The following is a 20,404-nucleotide window of genomic DNA, read 5'->3' as shown; positions in this document are numbered from 1 at the left end:
CACTGCTTCATAGCATACTCTTCTGCTTTTAAGAGGTTCCTATTACACCCCCAACAAAGGTGTTCCAACAAGCAGGAAGGAGAAGATGTGTGTGAGAGGCTGCTGTAAAGGACTCCAATGAGAGGCTGGAAGCCCTTCAAGGGGAGAGGGCTGAAGCAAGGATGCCAGCTTCACACTTTTGTGACATTACCACTCTGGTGTTTGCAATGGTAACAAGCTCATCTACATAACAAAGAATGATGTGAGATCAGATGTCAACTTCACTTGATGTGGAAGCAGAAGCTAGACTGAATGTCAGGAGAATATGGTAAATCGTGTTTGTTGAAGGCAATATGAGGCTAATACCAAGCACTCTAACTTTGGGCAGCAGAAGTATTCACTCTCTCACTTCACACCACTTTGCTCCCACAGAAATCCCCTCTGACTTCAGCATTAACAAAAGCCCTGCAGCAAGCAGCACAGTCCAATAATCCACATACACTGCTAACCTAAGAACATGTTAGGACTCCTTTTCCTGAATCCTAGTCAGAAACAAAAAATATGCGAGAAGTAAAATGAATTTGGATGTGTTCCTTCCTATTTAATAAGCAGTCATACAGAGAGGAACTAAAATGCTGGCTCAGGACTCCCAAGCTTACCTTCTGAGCTTTTATTCCTTAGCAATGGAGGGATTTCCATGGCATCAAGCAGATGGCTGAACTAAGCATCTTTCAAGTCACATATGCAAGCCTAGAATCTATGCAAGGTACGAAAAAGCTACAAGCAGGAGAAATGAGGGGGTGGGGATGAAGGAGGAGAAAAAGACAGGGGGTGGAGAGTAACAGTGGAGAGCAGCAGTGGTCCAGCCCCTCAGAATCCGAAAAGCATCACAGAAGCCTCTGCATAAAGATCAGCCTCAGTAGCAAGACTAGGAAACAGAGGATTTCTGCTCAGTGATAAAAGATGGTGAGTAAGATTTTTGTGATCTGCCTTATTCTTTACTCTGGTGCAGTGGCATTTCCTTTGCTCTGACACTCAGAGCGACTCCAAGGGACTGTTATTTTGGGATGACTGCTCATTTCTGAAGCATTGTTTTTCACTTATTTTTTTCTCTACAGCTGACAAACGTGTGCCTGTATCTATATAAATGCACATCCTATTGCCATTTAAAGCAATACCTTGCTGGGAACAGCCAAAGCTGGCAGCATTAACACTTTGCTGTCTGGTACCAACAGGCTGCCGGTCAGGGCAAGTGAAAAATGCCATGTTTCCTCCTCATGTACATAGCAGAAATTTCTCCTCAGCTGCCTTCTCCTAGCAATAGAGTGATGATTCCACAGCTCCCTGTGCGGGAGTTTATGCTGCCCTTTTACACAGTATAATTGGCACATTTCAAGCAGTTCCATTTCTCTCGGTCTCAGGTACAGAAGAAAACTGAATGAGAGGTGCAGAGGTTTTGTCAGAGAAGGAGCCTCCTTTTGTCATGGTTGCAGCCTCCCGCCACACCACCACACACAGGGCTGGGGTGCCTCTCACGGGTGGGATGCTGCTGTTCCTCCAGGGACCCCTCCTGTTGGCACACAGCAGGACAGTATGCTGGGAGTAGAAATGTGCTTAATTTTACTATGAAAAATCCTGAGCTCCACGGAACAGTTGGCAGGGCTTAAAGGAAGAGTCAGGCTTCCCTATAGCATGTTGCTAATAAGATTATCATTTAACTGAACATTCTTCTTGTATTCTGCTGGGGAGTGTAAGATTTTGTGTGTGTGTGTGTGCTCAGCAGAACTCAGGTAGAAGAAAAACACACCAATGTGCTTTTGCTGGATCTTCATGAGAAAGCTACTGCCTGACCTAAATGTCTATGCAAATAATTAGTCATGCCGCTTTACTAAAGAGAGAGAAATGATTAAGGGGAATGATAAGATACAGCCATGAACGATGATGAGAGGAGTACTCCCAACAAGAGGCATGATCTCAATGCAGGTTTGTGTGTCACACAGGCGTCTTTAAAAATAAACACTCTTCTGTTTCCTGAATCGTGACTGTCCCTGATTGCATTCTCCATCCTTTCCACCCTGCTCTTTTCTCTTTTCTAATGGAGATGAAACACTAGCAGGGTAATCAGTTTAAGTGAGAAGATGAGCCCTGCTTTAAAAGCCTCCTTAATTTTCAGCATAAGAACTGTAATGTTTGTTTGCTTACTAAAACCAGGGTTCCAATAACTGCAGGCAGGATATCACCACTCTCTAGCAGGGAAGCATTTTATTGCTTTATAATTGAAAATCCAATTAATAAAATGGAATAGGTACTCCTGATTATTAGTGTTTCCATTATTAGCTTTGATCATCTGAGATAGGCAGTTTTTGACCATAAATAAAGAGTCTTATTCCAAAAAATACTCCCCCCCCACACACACACATGCTTTCCTCAGAGCACCAGCTGTTCTTTATGCATTGCAAATTGATTAGATCCTGAGCATTAAAAATTAGTATTTTCCACTGACTTTAAAAGTAGCCATGGTTCTGCCACCTTATGCTTACTTGATTTTGCATTTTAGGACCAGCAAAAATCCTCCTGAGGTTAACTAGGCATTGGAAGGGAAAGCCTTCTGCAGCTCTCTGTCCTTTCCCCCTATCTCATTACACAGTTCCTGCTTTAAAAAAACATTTTACCTTAAAGTGCATGCACTAAAAGCATAATACATGGCCAAATGCCCAAACCAGATATATATATTTTCAGGAAATGTAATTATGCTACCACTTTTGTTAGGAAGGCAAGCATAACATTTTCAAAGGTAACTCCAATACTCAGGAACTTAAAAGTCTGATTGATATGAAGCCAATTTGTGGAAAAGGTATTGTGGACTCCACCCCAAACTTGTATCCTAAACCATAAAAGCATTCCAAGGAGAGGTTTTGTGGGGGTTTTTTCCTTCTTTCTAAGTAAAAACAACAACAACAAAAATCCAACAAAACTAAAAGAATATGCAATGTTTATCAACTCATTTAATAAAAGAAAAACCACTTGGAGAGAAGTGAAATTAAGACTCCAAGTAGCATGTGGAATTTTGCTTGGCATTGTCTGCATAACCTGCCAATTTTAACAATGATCTAAATGTAAAGAGGCAGAAAGAGCACTTCTATTTCCTCTGCAAAACAACTGTATCCTGTCTTTTGCATATTTCTATCTCCAAGACAGACAATCTTATATAAATTACACATCCAACAAGGAAGTGTCAGCCAGACAGCTGATAAGATTTTGAAATAAATGAACCTTAATTATATTTTTTCCTACTTAAGCAAAAGTAATATTGAGCCAAACTTGCCAAAGCCAGTAATTTCATCTAAATTTCCTCTTCATAATACTATTATTTCTGTCCAGGAAACCTCACTGAAGCAGATACTTCTACTTTCCCAGTAGGATGATCTTCCTAGAGTTACATGCACGAGGTCTGCTATCTTAGCTACTGACACAAAGCACAACCTACTGTACCTTTTCTTTGAAGACAACCTAAACAAACCTTTCCACTGTGAATTAAGCAAGTAAGATATAACAATTTAGTCACCAACCCAAAACCCAAAGCAAGTCTTGACCCATTTGTCCAGAGAGGAAAAATTGTAGACAGCTTAGCCTGCCACAAAGCTCTGGGGACCATGTGTAGAGAGACAAGTGTGACACCTCTCTTCTCTGACCCACATGACAGAGGCAACACTTGGACTGTTTGAATCCTCCCTCTACACATCTTCCCCCTGCTTCCTAATGAATATCCAGTCTAGCCGACTGCACATCTCTTTGGCCACCTTGTCTGTTGATCTAGACTTAGATAGAATTTAGGCCACCTGAATATGCCTCTTACCAACCAGAATAGTTACCTAACTCAGTCTTGTTCAGGTTCTCATAACTCAGAACTAAAAGCAATTGCTTTGACTGTCCTAAACCCAAATCTCCTCAGCCCACAGGAATCTGTTCACCTTTACATTCCAAATCTTTAATTTGCTTTTAGATGAATCACAGACACAGCAAAACCTCCTGTTTTTATGAAAAGTCTGTCAGACACCCTGCACAGATGGCATTTGTTTGAGCACGAATATCTCTGTGCTTTATGAGCAATATTATACACATTTAAATCAAAACCTTATTACCATTACAGCATAAGCCCAAAATTAGGACCTAATTGTGAAATCCTAAAAGCGAGCAGCTCACATGATCAAGACAGATAAAAGTACTATTTACTGTAAATGGGAAGTCTCAGCACTCCTACATCGAAGATCACAGTAAATGACAATTAAACTGTAGCCCAGTTTAAGATTTAAGGATATCCTCTAATTAAACGTGTGTTCCATAAGCAATTTCACAGATATTTTAAAAAGAGGTCAAGTCATTATCAAAGAAAACATCTAGAGCCTCTTGAAAACAGAAGCTACCCTTGGTACACTGACTGCTAGTTTTCACAGGTTTCTGTTCGTTACTGCGATTAAAATTGCAAAACAGATTTCCTTTGCAAAGGTGGAAACCAGTCCCTCCTACACCCTTTATCCCTGTGGAAGAAGAGATACACTGCAAGTCCAAGAGGAGAATAATTAAAAGTGAGCAGAGACAGGCAACAGTGCAGCTGAGTGCATGAGTCAAGAAATCCCAGAGCAAATCTACCGTTTTTTAAATGCCTAGAATAATTTTTCACAGGATCTTTATTAGCTGTATATAACCACTGGAAGATAACTTACCCATAGAGCACTTTAATCTGTTCTGACTTCACTGGTACAGCTTCTGGGGTTAGAGTAATTTGTGGCCCTGTAGAGAGACAAAAAAAACCAAAACACAAAGGTATAACAGCATAGTTCATTACAACCACAAGTGCCAAAAGTATTAGTAGGTACTGAAAGACTGCAGCATTGCATAGGTATTTCTGCTCCCTATGTGGAAAGAAGCTTAGTGATAATTTATGTTATGTGAGGAAGAAGAGGGACCCAGAGAATGGCAAGTTACATAATAGTATCTACAATGAATACTTTCAAAAATCTGCAGGCTTTGGTTGTCTGCCCTTAAGGCCCCTCAAAGAGTTGATTGAGAAGATCTTCCCTTTCTTGGTGTTCATTTTTTAATAACATTTTTAATAGGGAAGATTCCCAAAGCTGTGTTAAAACAGAATAAGCAGGATGACACAATGAACTAGATACTAATTAGTCTGGCATGAGTCCTGGGGGATAAAGAGAAAAGAACATATGAGATTAAATAGAGACATGAAGCAATTAGAATGCAAAGTTGATGCTTATATGAATAGTAGATCTTTAAAGCAAACAAACACACAAACAACAGCAAGATCCAACCAAACAACACCTAACATTTTTTTCCTCATCAGAGGAAACTAGAAAGGTAGCATCAGTGTATCTGATGTTTTTGTACCACATATTTTCTTGGTACAAATGTTATTCAGGCCATTTGGGCTTTCATGTTAAAACTGTTCACCTAATCTATGAAAAAAAAAAAGACAGAAGAAAAAGCCTTGAAGTTTCCAGACCTAGTTATCAAACTAGTAGTCCACTGTGTTTCTTATCACAGAGATACAATTCAGATCAAAGATTTCTTTATTCAAAAGATTATCTGATGAAAAACCTGAATTCTTAGCTTTAATAAGTTTCATACTTGACAATAAACCAAATCCACCTCTAAAAACTTTTTTTTAATGCATCTACAGAAAGACTTCCCAGGTATGCAGTTTCCTACAAAAATGACCTGTGCTTGATGCTCAGAAAAGGCAGAAACCACAGGACTTCAGAGAGTCCTACATAACATTGCCATAACAGTAACGTTTGCCATGTCACAGACCTCTGAGGAATGGCTCAGCAGCAAAGCTTCCCACAGGGACACAGCACCTACTTCCACAATTGCAAAGGACTGAGATGTCAGACACTTTACTTTGGGGATATTAATACTTGGTCTTGTGGCAGCTGCTTCTAACCGTTTCCACAGCTCTGCTGGAGTTCTGTGCACTGAGTTTCTTCTCAGTCACACTTTGCTTTTCAGAGGAGGAGTAAAATCATGTGCCAGTGACCTATTTCTAAATATGCAAAACAAGTTTCTTGCAGTATCAGTGAACTCAATACGTGACAGTGTAGTAAAATGCTTGCTGGCTTTCATTAACAATACTCTGCAATGCTCGTGTGCAGCCTCAAACCCCAACAAGTGTGCCAGCATCTCAATCATACTGACAGGCACCCATCTATCACCACTCACCAGGCCTCCCACAGCATCTAGACTCTTGATGTCAAATATTTACACTTAACCTGTATGTTTTCTACCTTTTGGTACTGACCTACAATTAGCTGTAAATATTGCTAATCATGTGCTGGTTTGCAGCTTCTCTGAGAAGCAGGCTGTCACTGACCTGCCTACTGGAGAATTGCTGCAGGTGACACAACTCCCAGATACACAGAGCCGTATCTTGTGAGGTGTGGTCAGCGTTGCTGTTCCCAGCAAGCCCTTGCTACCGGGAAGTCTCCAGAGGCTACAGACAGCTGTTCCTAGCCAAGGTAGATTAAAGACTGCTTTAAGCTGTATTTTAAGAGCATGCAAAGGCTAGGCTTGGTGCTGAATTTAAAATCCCCCTGGCTGTCTTTGCACTGGATGCAGTCTGGATGCACAGATCTGATCTGAGTTTGTTCTCGAGGGAGTATTGGCAGTATTTCACTTCATCAGAGCTGTTACTATGTAATGGTTTGTCAAGGCACACTAGACAGCACTGTGTTGATTTTGTGTGTCGCAGAGTTCAATAACCCTAAGTGGTTTTAGTTATATCTAAGCAATTCAAAACGAGGTAAGTCATTAACTGAGCTCTCCTTAAAGAAAGATGCATGCACATTCTTTCAAGAACAGGACTTGGAGGTTTTATCCTCCTTCCCATCCTGTAAAAATCTGGTTTCTCTATCAGCTTTTAGGAAGTCCACACTTCTTTCCTGACACAGCCTTATAGAAGTCCATTGATTTACTCAGTATTCAAATGGATATAGGGCAGAAAAGGATCAGATGCATCCATGAAATAACTGCTTGGAAAACAAAAGTGTCATGGCTCAAATAATGAATGACTAATCAGATGTACAATAACATCAAACAGATTCAGCACTATAAGCCATACAAGCAGAGACCCAAATTGGCATTGATACAGATAACAGAGTATTTTTAGAAATAACTAATCAATGCACAAGGCAGATCCAATGTGGCAATGCCTCAGTGGACTATGCTGTAGTCCACTGTAAATCAGAAACTGTCATAACTTGTGGCTGACTTTCTGTGTAGCATTTTTTACCTTTTACAATAAAAGTAGTAGAGCAGAAAATTATACAACATACTCAGGAGGAAGCAAACCCAGTAATTCAGTTCCAGTGTGCTTTCCAGTGCAGTACCAAGGTTTATGGATTGTCTATTCATGGGTAAGGATTATTTTAACATAAAATGAGTATCATGTGTCAAATGTTTAATTCATTTCATCAGATTTCCTACCCTGCCCTCTTCATCCTCCTCAAAGGCACAGATTTATGAACCGGTGGCTCCCTGTTGCACACACTTGCATGTTAAAGTTCCTCAGGTATTGCTTTTCACTGATGACTCTTCTACTTTCAGAACAGAACCTCTGTCCTGTTAAAAGCCACCCCACAGTTATAATCCTAAATCCCTCCTCTCCTCTCCATTTCTAACAGACAAAACATTCTCTGAGCCTTAGCTGCCAACCTGTAATGTGTGCTGTCTCCTCCTTGCTGGATCTTCCAGTCATTGCCATCATACCTTCAGCATCTGTTTCTCCCTCAATACCCTCAGAGATGGAAGCTTCTGGTGTCAAATAAACTCAGTTGTATAATGCTTAATATCTGTCCCTGTGTTCTCTGGTTATTTTCAGCATTTACAAGTGCTAGCCACCGGCCTCACAATGTTTTTATTCTGCTGCTCTCATTACAGAAACAGATGTGAAGCAGCAATATGGAGCTCAAGAGAGGAAAAACCTTCATAAAATACAGTGTGCAACATGAGAAAGTGCCACCAGTACACGCAGTTCCTATCAATAAAGACAATACAGGGAAAGACAGAAAGGCAGCTCTGGAGGGAAACCAAAGTGTAGCTGAAGTCCAGCTGGCATGTTTGGCCACACACAAGAACTACAGATTTTCTACCAGAGCAGCAAGGAATGGAGCTGGTGATCAGAGCTTGGAAAAATCATCTGTGTCCTCCTACAAACTTGTAAGGAAGAGTAAAACCCATGAGTGTGTTGCTGAGGCAGACAAAACAGAGCACTGTAGCCCCAGCAGCAGGGCTTCTGAGGAAGGTTTTTCTGGAAAGAGTAAGGCCCGACTTGTCAGTAGCATCAGCTTTTCGGGGATGTCAAGCTCCAGCAGCAAGAAAGAATGTGTGGTCAGCCCCAGCCAGTCTGCATGCAGCAGTCAGATGATTGATTACAGGAACTTTGTGCCACAGATGCCTTTTGTACCAGCTGTTGCAAAAACCATTCCCAGGAAGAGGATTTCCCTCAAGAGATCTAAGAAAGGGCTCAGAGATATATTTCATATTAAAAAAAATAAACCAGACAGCCTCACATTCCTGGTTGAGAAGGACAAGAATCTGGCCTCTCCAGGTTGCAAGAGTGAGTTGTCTGGGCGTCTTGCAAAGTACCTTTTCAAAACCGGAGAAACGTTTGCAGCTGATTGCTTGTCACAAGACTGCTCAGACAGTGAGCTGCAGTCTGACTCTTCCTATGACTGCTGCAACACCCTATGTGAAGACGTTGCTTCGCTGAAGAGCTTTGACTCTCTCACTGGCTGTGGGGAAATCTTTGCTGATGAAAGCTCTGCTCACCTGGAGCTGGAGAACAGCAAAGAAATTCTGCTGAGACGAAGCAAGCACAAAGACAGCCCTGTCATGGGCTCTTTCCAAGGGGGTGTGGAGCAGCTGGCCTCTCCTGGCCAGAATGAGACTGTTGAATTTGCAAAGCTTTGGGACAACATCAACAAATCAGTGAGGCTACATCAGAGTGCTCTATTTGATAAGAAGTTACAGAAGATAACAAGTCCTGATGCAGAAAAGCCTGGAAGCCAGGCTGCTGCATCTGTGACAGACCCCCAGATGTCACCTGATAAAGATGGTGACAATTCCAAAGAGAGCTCCACAGAAACAGAAACACCTAAAAGTGACAACCAGGAATCCACATCCACAAGTGATGAAGGCTACTATGACTCTTTCTCTCCCGGACAAGATGATGAAATGAAAGAAGCTCAAACACCTGGGGTCCCAGGTAGATTTCCAAGAGACAGCTACAGTGGAGATGCCCTTTACGAGCTCTTCTATGACCCAAATGAAGTCAAAATAAACCCAGGCCTAGATGATGAATTGTGCACATCTGAAAGCATTTCAGAACAAGCCATTGAAATCCCTTTGTCCATTTACAGCTTCCATGTTGGAGCTGAGGAGAACATGGCCTCCCAAACAGCTTTAGACATTATCAGCCAGGGTTTTTTCCACAGCACATGGAAAGGCAAAGAATGTTTGCTAAAGCTCTGTGATACTGAGATTTCACTGACCATGGGGATAATAAACTGGCTGCGAAAACACTCAGGACTTGTTTCCTCCCCTGAATCTCTTCAGAGTCCTCAGTCACAGGCAGAAAAGTCTAATGATTTATCAATCCCACCCAGCCCCAGTACAGAGCATAAAGTGAGCACAGAAGCTCAGCAGGAGAAACTAAGCAAGGAAGAGTCTAATACATTTAACCTACACACGTCTTTGGATGAAAGTAAACACGCAGCTCAGGCCTCTTCAGTAAATATTGCTGAAAGAGATCACAGCCTGGGCTCTTGCTCTAACACATCTAATTTGAGTTTCCAAGGAAGGGATGGGAGTCACCACATGGATTCATCTATAATGCCTGAGACTGTGGAAACCAGCCGAGTATCAAGTTATGCACCACAGTCACAGGCTAATGGAGACAACCTGCTGACATCTTCAACTGAGAATGGGAAGGTGACAATATCAGAAGAATGTGAGGCATCCACAGATAAAAACCCACTGCCAGAAAAGCTGAACAGAGAGAGTGGCTCCCAGAGCTCTGAAACTCCTTTGTTAGATGATAATCATGAAGTAGAGTCATGTTACTCCTACAAGACCGCTGCGACTTCACTCCTGGATTGCCTCGAGAGGGAGGACAGAAATAAGCCAACACATCCTTCTCTCTTGATTTCCTGTGACCAGCCGCTGCAGCCTCTTACAGTCGGAGCCTTCCAGAGCTACATTAGCCCCATGCCAACAGAGAGCAGCACTAACATAGTGCAGCTCCTGGAGCGCTGTGTCACACAGGTGGCATCACTGAAAATCAGCTATGAAAACAAGCACCTGGAAGACAAATGCATTGGGAATGAAATGAACAGCATCATTCAGAAGATATCTCAGTACAAAACCAAGTTATTGTTGCAAAATGAGCACAACTGCATTGCCCCAAGTCCAGAATACCCCAGTATCACTAGCACAAACCAACACAACCATGAGACAAATTTCCAGTCCAGCAGTCTGTATCATTTGAAAGAAAATGGGGAGGAAATTTGCTCTGAAGATCAGAACAGTAGAGCAAAAATCATAGATGAAGTCACTAGAAGCAAGATTAATTTTGAATACTCCCAGATAAATAATCAAGCACTCTCCTATTTAAAGGATTTTACCCTTGATCTCTGTCCAGCTGACTCTGGCCCTGCTACAACTCTTAGCAGACCAACATTTTTACCTCTCATTAACAATGTCTGCTCAGACATACCTGCTGCTTTTTCACAAGCTCCAGACAGCACCACAGCTTCTCTGGCTGACTTGCTGCAGCCCAAGGAGCCCAAGCAGTGCAGCCCAGGACCCTGGAGTTATGCAGAGACCCCCTGCAGGGGCCTGGCTGGAGGCATGGCTCTGTATCCCCACACAGAGTCAGCGGCCCTGGACACAGCAGTGACTGGGAGGAACCACCAGTAACACACCTGCATTGAGAAGGTGAGTGCTTGTGGGAAGTCTGTAATTAAATGTGACATAAGTGCCACCTGTTGCCTTTTCACAGAGGGACACTTAGTGCAGTGCCATCTGATATATACTTGGGGATTCTCAGTTCCCTAGTTTCATTACCCTTCATTCCAGTGTGGTAATCAGAATTTGAATTACACAGTTGCCCAAACTGGGGGCCATGTATAGCAAGTGTCACACTCACAGAGCCTTACAAGTCCCATGAAAGGATGTAGCCTCTGTTCTGCTTGGGGGCAACGGTCATCACACAGCTGAAGCAGGGGAAATTTTCCCTCCTGCCACTCATGGATCTGCCACATTTGGAACAACATGGTGGATATGGCTGCTTGGCCACACACTGCTAGCAGCATTCAGCTCAGAATCCTCACTACCAGGTCATTAAATCCTCTTGCTACAACATAATGACAGCATAAAAACTATGCCCTGCTTTTCTTCTGGAGTGATAACTGGATATTAGTCAGAGCTCTCTACAGGAGTCCTGATGAATGAGCTGCCACAGAGGGGCCACACAAGAAAGCCAGAGATCTGCAGTGTTAAGTGACAGGGCAAACAGACATAGCCTGTCCTGCAATCACATAAATGTGGTGTACCCTCAAGCACAAGGGAAATCCCACAGCACTACGCTGCCACTGCTAAGTGTGCCCAAAGAATGTCCTTCTTTCTTGCAAGCCTGAAGTCTCTCTGCAGCAGGTGCAGCTGGTCTCTGGCCAAAATTGCACTGTGGCAAAGCAGAAGCTGAAGCCAAGGCACACTCCATGTGCAAGACCTGGCAGGCTTCTCAAGAAAAGGATTATGGGGTTGGTGCTGCACCTCGAGCTTTTGCATATCCTTTATCCACACTTACACAGTATAGGGAGATCCAGAATTTGGTTTCTGACACAGGATAAGAAACACCTCTGCTGTAAACCAGAAAAAGCTGATCGAGTGCAGAGCCCTTGTGCTGGCTCAGATTTGCCTGTCACACAAGGCTTTAGGCCAGAGCAGGTACTCTCTGTGCAGACTGGTCTAACTCTCAGAAATCCTCTGTCCTCCAGCTGCAGAGAAGCATCTGTCATAGCATCATAGAACTTCTGTAAATTCTCTGTCATGTGCCCTGCCAAATCTGACAGATTGTCTGGATTCTGCCCAGCCCTGGCACTCTGAAGAGAAGCCTTTGGAAGTGATGGAAGCTGGAGAGCAGGCTGAAGCAAGGGCCAGGACAGAGAATTAAGGAACAGCTTATTGTTGAATGGAGGGACCCAGGCAACACAATGCTTCCCTGGTTCTTGTTGCTCACAGTAGTGTGACTGATTTCTGGTCATCTCTAAAGGCTTCCCAAGCAGTACAAACTAAACAGCCCAGTCTTTTTCTCTGCATGAGATAAAAACACTCTTATATTTTCAAGTCTTGGATGATTCAGCCACCCACTTTGCTATTTAAATCTTTGGGAAAATGCCCTTTCCTGCTAACAAGTCTCCCATTTCAAGGAGTGATATTTTTTAATGGGTCTGTATGAAGTTGTGGGCCAGAGACTGTCAATCTTCAACACCCTTTGCTAACACATCATCTGGTAATAACCTTTGCATCAGTGAACTATGTCTTTCTCTAGGGAAAGAAGTGATTTTGGGTTTTTCCACTTCTGTTGTGAACAATGCTGCAAACAGTGCTGACTAGCAAGCTACCTTCTTTTGTGGCCAGATTTTTGGGCAGAACTTCCTATCCAAGGACATGCCACAGTCCTTAGGTCTACTTTCCCCTTTTAGACTATTTCTGAAGTTAAAAAAATCACTACAGCACGGGAAGGATTGTGGCCATATTCAGTATATGTAAGGAACCACTGCCAGGCACAGCTCTTTATGGTTAGAGCAGCAGATCAATATATGCATTGCCCAGATGTTTTTAGTTTATTGGTAATATTAATCCACAAGGTACTGCTAAGAATATCCTGCTGCCTTCCCAGGCTCGGAACACAAAGGAGTCTAATTCTAGGGAGTCACTTTCCACTAGAAATGGAGAAGGGAGTCATGGATGTCATGAATGTCAGAAGTGGTACCAGACTGTATCTTTATACTGCGCAAGACAGAGCTGGACCCAGAGCAATTTCTACCGCACCACACGGAATGGCAGCTGCTGTATGCCAACACGTGTCCTGCAACATCAGGAGCGTGGTGCAGTTCACATGCCAGGGAGGAGACCAAAAGAAATCTGCTGATTTTTGATGGAGGTTTCTAACAGTAAAAGGGCATTTTAAAAGAGAGATGGGACTTGCAGATTCATAAAGTGTCTTTGAGGGATGGTCTCATTAAGGGATCGTTTCACAATAGGCTTGCTGTTCGTTACAATTCCTTACAGCAAAACAATTTAGACAATACTGAAAGGTCATTTGACATGCTTAAGAGAAATTGCTGTGGGGATAGATATAAACACTGCCATGTGATCGAGTTTTCCTGCTCAGTACCTTCTTGCCCGCCCACATTAACAGATGGCCTACAAGTTTGCCGGAAATGTTAATTGTTTGGGAAGGTGACTCAGGATCTTTGCCTTAATCGTGGGGGTGGTAGTGTAAGGGAGGCAACACACACACATGATATCACCTCCAAATCCATGGAGACAGACATCATCGAGAAACACTCCTACGCTGGACATGACTGTGCAAACCCCAAGATCTTATACATGAAGAGTGCCCTGAGGTTCACTGTTTTAAAATGCCACACTCACAAGCTGTGAGAGAAGTGACAGATCCAGAGGTAGCTCCAATGCAATGCAGCTCCTGCTCCTCCCATGTACTCCTAGGCTTGATCTGGAGGAGCTGGGAAGGAGAAGGTCAATTTTCTTGCCATTTATCATGAGGCAAAGTTGATATCAAAACCCATTAAAATCTCCAGATTTTGTCATGCTATCTCCACATGCCCCCGTACCCACTGTAACAAATGAGCCCATCCTCTCTGCTCCAGCTAGTGTGCAGTGTTCTCCTGAGCCATGCCCAATTTCTAGGGCTTCTCTACCCTGCTCACCAGGCACCCAGCTGCAGTAAAGAATGGTACAAGAAGTGGCAGTCCCATCTCCCATTCCACTTCTCCCTTTCCAAGCATTTTAGAGAGAGAAATTTGCAAATGTCTCATACCTGAGCTCACCAGAAATTTGAATCCCAATGGTAAAGAAACCCGGGAGGCAAATGGTATTCTTACATGGGGATATAGAAGGATTATGTAGAAGGTGAAAATTAGCGTAGGAAGTGCAATGAAAAGCTTCATTTTCATTCTTCAGTACCAAAGGGCTAGGACTTGGGAAGTGAATGAAGTCCACCCCCTGCATATGGGGAGGATTCCTAGTTTACTATAGTCAAGAACCACAGAAAGCAAGTTATAGAGGTTTGTGCTTTTTGATCAGATGTTTTGCAGTAGGAATGTCTTTATCCTCAACGAGAGAACATTGTGCCAGAGCAGTGAGTTGGGATGTCTTTTCCAGACCATGAAAATCTCTGGAACTGACTGGACAGACAACACTGCATGTCATAGCAACTGGACACAAGCAGAACAAAGCACTCTTCGCATACAACAGCATTTCAGACCACTGAGCCATTCCTACCACATAACCTGGTTTGAACTGCATCCTCCATTAACTGTTAGACATGGTAGACCAACTAAATCCATGTGTGCTCCCAACAATATGCGGTCACCTCATTCAAATGCTGAACCATCACATTATGCATCAGTTGAAGCTTTTGGATGTTTTAGTGGTAGCACTAAAAGGAGTGCATTGCAATAAGCTTGCCCTCGGGTCAGAGAAAAATAGATAACTGTCAATCCAAGAAGGATTGCCATAATACATAGAGCAGCTATAGATAAAAGAAAACTATGGCATACAGGATTGCTGTTATCAAGGAACTGAGCAGATAAAATACAGCCTAGATACCACAAATGACAACATGTATCTGATCCTGACCAACTGAAGTGCTACTCACAGTCTAGCCAATTTCTGTAATGCTTTTTATTCCTTCCTGGTTCAACTTTATTCCCTCTCTCTTGAACAAGGCTGCATTCTCCCAGGCAGCTATTTCTCCGTGCCAGGCACAGGGATGGCAGACTGCAGTATTTGGATTTGATAAAAAGGAGCAGCATAATGGAACCTCAAGTCCATGAAGGCAATTTTCTGATAAATGAGGGTATTATTTCTCAAAATGGCCAGAGAGATGCCTTAATAGGTGGAAAAATAAAGGCAGAATCCCTTTGCACACAGCAGGGAATGAGTACTGTAACACTTTCAAAGCCTAGGCTAAGAAATCCCTGTACTTCCCTGCTCCCTTACATGGCATAGCAAAGAGGTCCTCTCTCAAGTCTCATATGATGAAAATTATAAACAATAAAGTGCAGAGACAGCCAGCACATGTTCTGCGTTGGAAATGCCTCTGGCTCCAAAACATATACCTTGATAATGTGAGTTGCCCAGATCATCCTGCATTGAACCAGACACTGAAATCTCATCTGACAGTTCAGCAGCCACACACGTAAGCACACAGATGCACACTCCCGTTCAGACAAATGCATCTCAAGCTACAAATGTACTGTTTGTCGCATATTATACCACAAGAAGCAAAGAGCAGGGAGACAGAGGTGACAGGTCACTGCCTTTGCTAATACATTTGAGTATTAGTCACCATGTGCCCAGTACTTGGGCAAAATGCTAAATTAAACAATTTTCCCTCTCATTAAACACTGTTGCTTCTGGACTTGGCTATGTCTCCCTGCACTGTCTTCATCGGATTTTGTCATCAATGTTTATTCTACCCCAAATCAGAATTCTGTCAGGAGGAAGAAATGTTCTTGCCAGCTTATTTCCTAGAGAAGGGTTTTTCAACACAGTTATCAGCACAGATGATCTCTCTAAAAGGCAGATGAACTATAATGTTAAATGTGTTTCATTTTAAAACTGAAGAAATTGATTTGCTGCTTTGCCCGCTATTGCAGTAGGATGGTTTCCATGGCTACGGTCTTACAAGGACTCTATTTTTCCCCTGTTGCCAACAGTACAGAAAGCTAAATTCTCATCTTTATTGCACCAGCAGAAATTTGAATCCTTGAATTTGAGATTTTCAGGGGGGTGGTAATGGAGGGAAAAAAAGAAACGGAAACCAGTTTCTATAGACAGCAGTGTGGGCTGAGGGACAGGACATATGAAACAGAGTGTCTTTTTATGAGAAATGGGGAGAAGTCATAGCTGAGTGCTTATTCAGAGGCTGAGTATCATGCCTGACACTTAACTACAAAAATACAAGTCAGGTGTTGGCTATAGAAGTTTGGCTACAGATGACCTTATAATTATCTGCACGAGATCGGGCCAAATATCATCCCACTTGTTTAAATGAAGGGAAGAATCAGTTACTATCATTCTGATGACTGCTTTGCTGTCATGGCCAGGAAGGCTTATGGGTGGGAAGAAGGGGAAACCAAGAGACTAGTATCCTGGTACAGACTAGGCTCCTCCATTCAGACAGGAGAGAATGTTGCCCCATCTGGAATACAGTCACAGAGACACTGAATGCAAAGCAGATTCTCAGCTCAAGAATGCTCTGTGCAAATCTAATAGCATTTATACTCATCAACCAGCAAGTACAAAAGGAGGAGGAGGAGCCTTCCAGCCTCAGCTTTTTGTACCTCAAGTGTAAAATTTTTAGTTCTGTTCCCACTGCCAGAACATGCAGAGAAAGCCAGAACCAGAGTCCACAAAACTACACTAGATCCTACCTCTGCCAATGGGCTGCGGCAGGTGCTTGGGAAAGGAGTGTCAGGAACAGGGCAAATGGAGAATTTTGAAACCTGAAATAAACCACCTCCTACCTTCTGGAAACTAGCATTCTCTGTGCTTTACAGTGGCTCCTTTGAATGTCTGGGTTTAGTGCTCCCTTTTCCAAAGTAAACTTCAAATACTTCTAACTTGTATTATGACTCCTTAGTTTTAGTGTGTGTCTTTCAGGCACTTCTTACAATCAAGTATCTACTGTACTCTACATATCAGTTTTGCTCTGTAAAACTTCCAAAATATCCCTTTTGAATTTCTTCCTTTTCTGACATCTATTTATCCTCAAACCAGGCACTGTCACTTTTGTGGCCTGGCAACACTTAAGATATTATGGACACTGATGTGATTATATATTCAGGGCAGAGGCAATGCTTCGGTATGTAAGGCTGACAGCCCATGGAAACAGAAAGCACAGAAAGCCTCAGCATCAGTACATTTTCTGCCAACCCAACAAAACAACAACCCCAACACCCAGACAAAACATTCTAAATCTGGCTAAAGTAAGAGCAAAGAATTTGACCATCATGGAATGGAATGGAATGGAATGGAATGGAATGGAATGGAATGGAATGGAATGGAATGGAATGGAATGGAATGGAATGGAATGGAATGGACCAGGTTGGAAGAGAACTTCAAGATCATCGCATCCAACCCATCATCCAACACCACCTAATCAACTAAACCATGCAACCAAGCACCCTATCAAGTCTCATCCTAAACACCTCCAATGATGGTGACTCCATCACCTCCAAAAGTGAAAGGCAGGAAGCACTGCTGGCACAAGGAACCAATAGTCTTTTAAGAAAATGTCCAAAATTACTACAGTTCCCTACCAGGTCTTGTGGAAGGCTGTTCTGCTTTAACCAAACTCTCCCTGTTAGTTCCTCAAGACTAGAATGTGTGTACCTGGGGTGGTGAGTTTCTTATGCCATTCAAATCATGGGCACTGTATCTCATGTCTGAAGGTAAGAAAGATGTTTGCAGTTCTTGGACAGCAATATAGCTCAGGACACAGAAAAAAAAAAAGAAAGAAAAAGTAGTGTATGTTGATGTGTCCTATGGAGTAAGGCATTACATGGAAGCCTCTTTCTACATGCACTGTGGCAGGCCTGTTCAGGTAAAGCTTAAAAGATCTTGTGCCACTGAATGATAATGGCAGCTAGCTAAAACAACTGTGCAAATGTTACCATGATATTGCAGCCAGTGGATTTCTCTCTTCCCACAATCAGCTATCCTCTCCTTTGAGGCAACTGTATCATCCATGGGGAAACTGTCAGTCTGCACATCAAGAAACAGGGGGGATTACTGAAGATCCAAGAAAAAGGAAGATTCTCTTTGTCTTTATTTCTGATTGAACCATTCTCATTTCACAACAGAGAACAAGGTGGGAAAAGGCAGATTTTATTGTCCCATCTCCTCTTTACTAGTTTTCTCTAACCGTGAAACTTTCCTTTCTAAACCAACTTCTTTTGCCTTTCATCACAAGTTTTCCTCTAACCTGCCCCAAAGGGCTCAACTCTTCCTCTCACATGCTGTACACTCCTTCTGCTCCCTATTGGTTGCCAAATCTACTTCAAAAGCCTTTTTCCTTTTGCACATGCCTGCCAAGCTGACATCTCTTCACAGCTCCTAGACAGTTCCCGCCACCATCAACAGCCTGGAAACTCCTCTTTAGGTAGGCAACCTCCTCCCCATACTCACAAGATCTCTTCATCCCTACCTCACTGGCTGAGAGAAGCAGTGGGGAACAGCTGGGAAAAAGAATTTCACACAAAAGAAGCAAAGCTGTAATTTAGAACTGGCCCTTTGCTATCACAGGCTCCTCTCCTCCTCCCTGTTTCATTCTGCAAAAGAAATGTGCTGAGTCTACAGAATCCCAACCTGCAGCATGTTGTAAATAATTATGCACAAAATGAAAATTGAGTGCTCAGCACACTGTAAGAGCAGACAGGCTGGCACAGCACCCACAATGCCATGGCCACAAAAGCCAGTCAAGCTCTGGTTAGCTCCAACAGCAGCCACAGAACTGAGGCTTGGGTTCTGTGCTTTGGTCACATTAATAGAGGTTCAGACAGTGACTGAAGAACACAGCAGTGGGAAAAACATAAGCTAAGATTAGGTAGGATTAAGAATTTTTGTCCTCTCCTCAAACCCTTTGTTATGTTTTTCTATCTCACATCCAACAGAGGGGAAAAAAATCAAGCCAAGCTGGCTTCTGGGTTATGATGCACAACAAGGGAGATGTTTGTAGATAAATCAGTGGCACAACAAATTCTATCTGGCTTCAGTAAAGACGGAACAGGAGCCTTACATACAGCAGGAGACACTAGACAAAACACTGCATCAGAAATTTTCACAGCTCCAGATTTTCAAGGGAGATTGTGCCCTCCATTTTCAGCTGCACTTTTAAGAGATGTTTGATTGGGTGTTAGGCCTTAATTAACCCTGGTGCCACTTCATCTTTGAAATGAGGGAACGTTGTGTTTTATACAAACATCAAATGAACCTTGTCAGAGGTAGGAAAAACATCAAGGAAAAGAAGCAGCTCTCCTGTTTGTATCCTTTAAATAAAGAATGATGCAATGTGTGGCTCTTGGAGAAATACAAACTCCATTTCCCTTCCTTATCCATCCTGTCTTCCCTAAAACACACAGGCAAGTTGGGTTTTGCTGTGAAAAAACCCAGTAATTAGAGAGTTGCTATAGTAACCAACTCCCTGCAACCCATTTATAATTAAGATGGCAGTCTAGCCATCTACAAAATAATAATAATAAAAAAATAAAAACAAACCAAAGCAAAAACCCCACAAGTTTACAGCTTCCTGAGAAACAACCAAATGTTTTCATATGGAATCTACCTGATAAGGGCAAGTTTGGTTAGGTTAATCTGCAGGAGTGATAAGGTAATTGGAAGTAGTTTGCTACTGAGATAGCAAAAAGATTCCAGGAAACAGCAGGGTTGCAATTTACAGCTCTTTTTGGTTAGATTTCTTAAGGCTTCAATCAATAGCAAGACAATGATCCAATCATCTCGGCTCTCAAATTCCTCTTCAGCTATGACCTGTAACATTTTAAACCATGTAATGATGCAGATTTACAAGTTTTAAAATGCCCTTTGCTGTTTTACTTTAAAATCATGCCACAAAATGAGTGATTTTTCTGTTAGAGAAAAGTATGCTGGTTTTCCCTTCAAAGTTTATTAAAGGAGATGACAGCTAGGCTGCATGATTGAGTGCCATCCTTGAAACACAAATTTAGAATGGATGAAGTTCATTTAAAAATCACATTTATTGCTGATTGAGGGCTCTATGATGTGAATGACAGAAATGTGAAGGCTTTATGTTAAAAGATTTTATAAAGATAAACATATGCACAGGCACTTCAAAGGAAGATTTCTTTCTTGCTCCTTTTACCTCTGATCCTTACGCATTTTATCTTACTAAACACAGTGTACCATCAATGTATATAGAAATTATAATGCCCTTCACCCACAGTGGCTCAAATAACTATAAAACAATTAGGATAGGATAGGATAGGATAGGATAGGATAGGATAGGATAGGATAGGATAGGATAGGATAGGATAGGATAGGATAGGATAGGATAGGATAGAAT

At 42.4% G+C, this 20,404-nt stretch overlaps 1 protein-coding gene across 1 annotated transcript in view; it reads left to right on the top strand.

Annotated features, from left to right (window-relative positions):
* Window positions 1-870: 870 nt before the first annotated feature.
* Window positions 871-20,404, top strand: part of AMER3 (APC membrane recruitment protein 3) — a 40,702-nt gene continuing 21,168 nt past the window's right edge. The window contains exons 1-2 of the mRNA XM_068145395.1: window positions 871-945; window positions 7,930-10,986. Coding sequence (XP_068001496.1) covers window positions 7,951-10,968 — 3,018 coding nt within the window. The 5' untranslated portion in view covers window positions 871-945; window positions 7,930-7,950 and the 3' untranslated portion in view covers window positions 10,969-10,986. The remainder of the gene's footprint in view (window positions 946-7,929; window positions 10,987-20,404) is intronic.

The sequence above is a fragment of the Melanerpes formicivorus genome, unplaced genomic scaffold, assembly GCF_026170545.1.
Source record: "Melanerpes formicivorus ecotype bairdi unplaced genomic scaffold, bMelFor1.0.p_v2 SCAF_12, whole genome shotgun sequence".
In the NCBI taxonomy this organism is placed as follows: Eukaryota; Metazoa; Chordata; class Aves; order Piciformes; family Picidae; genus Melanerpes; species Melanerpes formicivorus.
Note: the sequence above shows the minus strand (reverse complement) of the source record. Positions and strands in the feature narration are given on the sequence as shown.